The following is a 6960-nucleotide window of genomic DNA, read 5'->3' as shown; positions in this document are numbered from 1 at the left end:
TTCCGATATCTTTTATAAATCAACTTCAATGCAATTTATAGCTTACAGCTAGGGATATCGACGTACACTTACTCGCTTATTACACGCAGCAACTTTTGTTTCGGCAACTCTTGGTTTATAGGCGAGGGGGCGACGAGGAGAGGAGAATCGCGCCGAGTTTCCAGTGTTCAGCAACTCGCTTTGTGTTCTTATTCGTAGCAGTTCGCTGCGACGTTTTTCGGCATTCGTGTTCCTTCTTTCGTAGTACATAGTTGCATTTGAGTATATTTTTTGAAATTAATATTTTGAATATATTTAAAAAATTTAATTTCATCTTTTGGCAAGTAATTTGCAAATATGTATACAAATATACATAATATGATTTAAATATTTTAGAAAATGGGGTATGACGAAAAAATCGAATTAATTAAAGATATTGTGAAATATATGGAGAAAGCCATACAAATTGATTCAGACGATAGTGAAAAGGGTGACATATGTATGTGAAAGTCTGTCATATAATCTTTGTTTTAATTTTGAATTATAAATAAAATGTATTTCTTAATTCTCAGAACTGATTAATATATGTGATAGAGTGGCCCAAATACCCATAAGGAAAAAGAAACGACAATGGGTTAAAGTAAAGAGTAGACAATGGGTTAAAGTAAAGTGAAAGAGAATGAGAAAAAACTCGAACAGAGTTGCGCAACACAAGTTGCTCGTGTGAAGGTAATGGGCGACAGCAAAAGAGAATCGCCCGAGAACTAGCAACTTTTGTCGCCTCGTGTAATAATAGACTTATAGTATTTTATCGTTACTGTTTTACACATCCCTAGAACATACACAACATTTTATCTGTACTTTTCATAATAAATTGATTTTATTTTTAATTTAACTACCTAGTTTAATTGGAATATACATTTTCGAAAATGGGTGAAAGATATAATATACACAGTCAATTAGAGCATTTGCAGAGCAAGTATATCGGTACCGGACATGCAGATACAACAAAATTTGAGTGGCTAACTAATCAACATCGCGATTCCCTTGCTAGTTATATGGGACATTACGATATGCTGAATTATTTTGCAATTGCTGAAAATGAGTCTAAAGCGCGCATTCGATTTAATTTGATGGAGCGTATGTTGCAGCCGTGTGGACCGCCACCAGAAAAGGCCGACGATTAGATATTAGTTGCCAAAAATGGTATTGTAATGTGTATCAACTAGGATGTTTAATTTTCTAAAATGAAGTAAATATTGATTTGTATATAAAAGAAAAACTTTGGATTATTTAGTGTAAAAATATCTAATGACCGAAAATATATATACAGCTGTTGACAGCTAATTAGAAACGCTTCCTCTTTTGTAGGTGACTGGTGAGCATAATGATTGACATTGTTCGTGTTACTTACTACTAAATTCACTCTGTTTTATAGTAGTGAAGGTAAAAGTTCACTTGATTTTTTCCCAAATAGTAAATGCGTTACGATATAGAAGGTGAATTAAGCGCGACAGCTAATTAGAAAGAGTTGTTTAAAGCACGATCTGGTTTAAAGAATTAAAATTCCTCAAGGTGTTAATTTTTATTAATAATATTACTGATTTATAGTAAGCGAGTGTTTCAAAGTTGTGGTTTAAAATATATTATTCAAGTTTTTTAATGAGAAAAAGCTGCAGATGTACATCTGCCCTACATAAAAATCGTAGAAACACGCGTAGACTCTAAGACAACAAATCAAGAGAGGTATATCGTTTGGAACGATGTAACAAAAATTAATCGCTTAGGTCCTGATAGTCGAAGGTATGTTCGCCGACCAAAAATTCAAGAATTTGGTCGTCGCTATGGTCCACGCGTAGATGAGTATGGTGGAGGATCAATCATGGTGTAGGGATGTTTTATTTGGAATGGTGTTGATCCTCTGCATAAGATTGATGGAATTTTAAACACGATTAAATACGTCGACACCCTAAAAAATGTCATGTTGCCATGGGCTGAGGAAAATTTGCCTGTTACAAGGAAGATAACAATTCATAGCATACGTCTAATTTGACTCAAACTTTTTTTAATGAATATTCTATCAATGTTTTGGAGTGGGAATCATCCAGCCCAGACTAAAACTATAGAACATCTCTGGGTGATGTTAAATATACACCAAAAATATCCCAAATTTGGAAGTTCTATAGTGCTTATAACGTAAATTCGGAATCGATTGGAAGCAATATTAAAGTAAAAAAGACAATCAACAAAGTACTTACCAAAAGAAAGTTCTTTTAATATCATTACATTTTTGTTGATAAAATATTTTCGTTTCTAATTAGTTATCGCACTCGAATCGTTGATTCCACATATTTTTGTTAAAATCTTCAAAACAAAAACGAATTTTAAACTAAATTTTTGCTTTTAGATTTAATTTTAACATAGGTTTCAATAAAATAAGTGAAAAAAAGATAAATATACGTGATTTATTAGAAAATAACATCATTTACTTCGAAATAGGCGTCGTTTCTAATTAGCTGTCTACAGCTGTACGATAGAAGCCAAAACTATGAAAAATTTTGAGTTATTTAAGGTCTTCAATTTCATTTTCAGAGATGTTTTTATACGTTAGACATATCGGTTCCCAGCCCACATTTCAAAACTTTTAACCAACTAACTTTGTTTCCGTCAGTTCCTTATTTCAGCACCTTCGACTCTGTACATTCAAGTAAGCCGAAATATTTGCATAGTTGACCAATATTTAAACAAATAATATATATTTGTATTAGTGAGATTTATCAAAGGGATAAACTTTATTTAAATAAAAGTACACTGTCAGACAATAAAATGCGATATTTCATATTAGATTTATACCCGTGATTATTTGAATGTTATAGAAAGCATTTAGTCTTCGAAAGTGTATCCTGCGATGGTATATAAATATAAAATAAACTAACATTATTTTTTTAAACTTATGCATTTTTTATAGCTTCACAATTCTTTTGCATGCAATACAATGCATGTATGCTCTTTGCTTCTGTACCGTACAAAAAATTAATACATACATATATATTCTTTTATGTATAAATCTACATATCTAAATGCGAATTTTAAGCAAATAATAAAAAATTTCAAGTATAAACGGTGGTTATTTCCGTGCAATTGTATCAAATGTCGCCGTCTAAGCACCTTTTAGATTTTCGAGTGTTATTGTTTGGCCTTAATACTCATGCAAAACTTATATATGAGTACGTAATATCATATACATATGTATATGTACCTCCAATACAAATTTTGGTAAAGAATAACATAACAGTAAGTAATGACATTGATGCAGACACAAACTCCAAAGTCCGTGCATACTCGTTTATAAGTTTATGCTTGCTTAAAACATAATGAAAATAAAAATTATAGTACTATTATCGCTTATTAGTTACTGTTAAGGTGAACTTCCCCATTCCTTTGTAATTAGTTGTTGAATTAATAAACTGACACTATATTCTCAAATACAATTTCAAATAAGCACATATTTTAACTCTGACGACATAAATTTTCTATAAATTATTTCCCCAATTTGTTATTTTATAGTTGAAAATTTGTACGTTCTAGCTAAATTACTTCTTTCTTAATGATGTTATTTATTTTATATGACGTTGCAATGACAAAATATAATATTTGATGTTAACAGCGCTATTCGAGTGTTCAAGTCAATGAATAGAGTTGTAAAAAATGCAGTGTCGTGACGATTTCTGGTATTATTTTGAAACGTGCTTTATCGGCAATAATATTGTGCTATGGTTCTATACTCTATATGATTAAAATCATTAACATAAATGAGCTTTTACAAAATTGCCACAAAAAAGTAACTTCTAAATATTAAAGTAGTTCTAAAATTTACTTTGCTAATACTTTCTACATATTTTCCATATGACATATTGCTTTATCCGTACATATGTATGCATGTTACAAGCCTACACAAATGCTTTACTAAGGTTTTTTTCTTTTACGCATTTAAATTAGGCACTACTTATTCAAATTGTGTGTTGAACATATTGATGTTGAGGTCTTCGAACGTAGTTGTGCCACTTTGGTCTAGCATCTGCAGCATGTCGGAGAACTCCTGACCTTGCGGTTGACCGGCTTGTACATGTGCTCCATGGACAACGTGAGGTACATGGCCGGTGTGTGGAGCTGCATGAGGTCCATGCGGATGTTGTGGTTGAGCGGGATTTTGCCAATCGCCCCACATGCCAGAAGCATTTGCAGGTGGCGGAGCAGCACCTTGCGTGTTGTTTCCGGTGTGATAGCTACCTTGTCGGGTATTACCGGCACTTAATTGAGTGTATGTTGGACCACTCGGTGAACGTGCCGGACTCGTTTGATTGTATTGATAACCCTCAGAAACAGCTTGTTGTTGACGAAGAGTCGTCCAGGTTGGCGCCGCAGGAGTTGGAGAACTGTTAGCCTTGGGTATTTTTGCCATATGTGCTGTATTTGGTGATGGGCCACCCGCATTGGGTGGATAGCCACTTAGTGGCGAGTTTGTAGCATCATAATTGTAGGCTACGGCGTTTTGTGCTGAGCCAGGGCGTGGAACGTTATTGCTTTGTTGCCCAGTCATTCCAGTTTGTGGGGGTATGTGTGACCCGATCATTCCATGAGTGGCATACATACCATCCGCAGTGCCTGCCGATGGTGTGACATCTCGACGAGCTTGTAAAGTGTAGTCCACAACGGGTGCTACGTAGACGTGTTCAGCAGTCGATTGATCAGGGGTATTAGCATCATGTCCCGTGTTCGAATGTAGTGTTTTGGCTGAACTATTTGTGCACACAATATATTCTACTTCTTCTGTGTAGGGGTTAAGAAAAGCATTAACATGTGTTCGGAGCCAAACGTATTCACCGCTTTTAGCACGTGCGCGATACATTAACGAAAAATTCCCCTTTTGCTTGAGTACTTGGTCAAAGCTGTCTTTTACATTCATTTGATCTTCAGTGTGGCAGAAATCGTAGCAAATTTTCCCAAGTAAATCTGTTGGGGTATAACCAAGAACATTCATAACACGTTGGTCGACAAAAGTATATTTTCCATCCATTGCATGACGCGTTATAAATTCTGACAGATTATTAGAGTTTGTCATATCATTGGATGCTGTTGATGTCACCTGCAAACGCCCAATTGCCACTAGGCAGCAATGTGAAGAATGCATTTCGTCATCTACTGGACGGTCCATATGTACACTAGGAAACATATCAGTTGGTGGCCAGTTCTTTATGTATCCCGTACAGTGTACTACAGCGTAGTTGGTACCGTCGCGAGAAGGACCGAGAGAGTTCCTTTGCTTCAAGCGATTTAAATGACCAGCAACCATTGTATCTGGATTTACATTGCCAACTCGCATACGACATATAAAACCACGACGTGCACCCATGCTAAGACGCATAGACGATTGGTGTCCTTCCTTTTTCACTGTACCTGTTTTAAGATCGAGGATACGTCCAGTATTTTGTGACTCTTGTGTGGATAACTGTTCACGTATCTTCTCGCGATCGTCAGGATGAATGTGTTCATATAAACTTGTGCCATACCAATCACTTTGAGTGTAGTTCAATACCGGAGTAACAGAATCTGAAACATAAATAACACGACCAGAATCACAAGACACCACAAAAAGAAATCCATCAGCTGCTTCTAATATTAAATGCTTCAATTCCTGATCAGTAAGAAAAGATGGTTTGTAAGTGCCATCACTGCTTGTATTTCCTGTGCCACGTAAAGCTTTCATATGTGCAACAGCCATACGGAGTATCGTCAGTTTGTCAGGTTTACGGGCTAAAGCACTGCAGGTGGGTACCATATCGGAAAGCTCAGTGATATAAGCCGTCATTTTGTTTCTTCGACGTCTTTCAATTTCACAATGATTTTCCCGACTGGCAAAACGTTCCTTATCCTGCATATTGGATTCGTCCATGACTTGAATATTTAATGTATTTACTGCGGTTTTATATTGTTTCAACTATTGGTTTATAATTTGTGTTGAACGTTTTCGTGGTTCTCGTTGAGTTATTCTTTTAGCTTGTCGTATAGCACAGTTGTTGTAATTGTGGTGTAGTGCGGACCAGAATGAGGTTGCAAGCACTTTGTCTACGTAGTAAAAAACTGCGAGATTTTCCAGAATTTAATTGCTCAAGCTTAAAACACAGATATTTGCCCCAAGCATTGAGTGGTATAAATCGCATTAACAAAATGTCTCACAACAATTCTCACATACTTATTACACTTTCTTTTACAATTTTTCACTAACTTTAGCGATTTACCGAGAATTTCTACACGAAAAATGTACAAATGTTTACAGCAATGTTGACTGTACACGGTAGACAGTCAAAGTGTTGCCAGTTTTTAATACATTTGTGTAGGTCGTATCCATTTTTTATAATAAATGTTTACATATTCTCATAACTTGTCGGAAAAAATAATATATATACTGCGAGTAACAATGACAGTGCTTATGTATTTACGAAGTTTGTTTATCAACTAATTAGATAAAAGTCGCTTTGAAGAGTTATAAAAATACTTCGTATTCACTAGAGAGTGGCAACGATTGCAAACAACATCCACAAAATACCAAGTAATGCCGAGTTCCAATAGTACAAGATTTGATTAAGCTCTTTATTTTTGTTTAAGTATACCAAAAATGTTGTGTGCCAAACGGTGGAAAAATATTTCATGCCGTTTTCTTCATTTTTATTTTTTAGGAAACAAGAACAAAATATAATAAATTTGAAATTTATAATATGATCTCTAAAATAAATTCTTCATTGAAAACCATTCTAAAATTTTGGGAGTTTAAATTTTCACTTTTCAGTAAAGATAAACTTGCACAGATTTTTTAAGGAGAACACCTAGTGTGACAGCGTAAAAAAAGGCATTTTTTGGGATAAAAAAAAAACTAGTCAATCAATCGTTATAAAATTTTAGGGTATATTTATACATGTTTTA

General features: G+C 34.7%; 2 protein-coding genes across 2 annotated transcripts; one reads left to right on the top strand and one right to left on the bottom strand.

Annotated features, from left to right (window-relative positions):
- The first annotated feature begins 788 nt into the window (after positions 1-788).
- LOC105223226 (splicing factor 3B subunit 5) lies at positions 789-1335 on the top strand. Its single transcript, XM_011200877.4, has one exon. The coding sequence runs from the start codon at positions 909-911 to the stop codon at positions 1164-1166; it is 258 nt and encodes an 85-aa protein (XP_011199179.1). The 5' UTR covers positions 789-908; the 3' UTR covers positions 1167-1335.
- Positions 1336-2733: 1398 nt separating this feature from the next.
- LOC105223225 (aryl hydrocarbon receptor nuclear translocator homolog) lies at positions 2734-6418 on the bottom strand. The gene has a single exon (XM_011200876.4). The coding sequence runs from the start codon at positions 5930-5932 to the stop codon at positions 3986-3988; it is 1947 nt and encodes a 648-aa protein (XP_011199178.2). The 5' UTR covers positions 5933-6418; the 3' UTR covers positions 2734-3985.
- Between the last annotated feature and the right edge of the window lie 542 nt (positions 6419-6960).

This window comes from Bactrocera dorsalis, chromosome 2 (genome assembly GCF_023373825.1).
Source record: "Bactrocera dorsalis isolate Fly_Bdor chromosome 2, ASM2337382v1, whole genome shotgun sequence".
NCBI classification, from domain to species: domain Eukaryota; kingdom Metazoa; phylum Arthropoda; class Insecta; order Diptera; family Tephritidae; genus Bactrocera; species Bactrocera dorsalis.
This window is presented reverse-complemented; position numbering and strand designations above follow the sequence as displayed.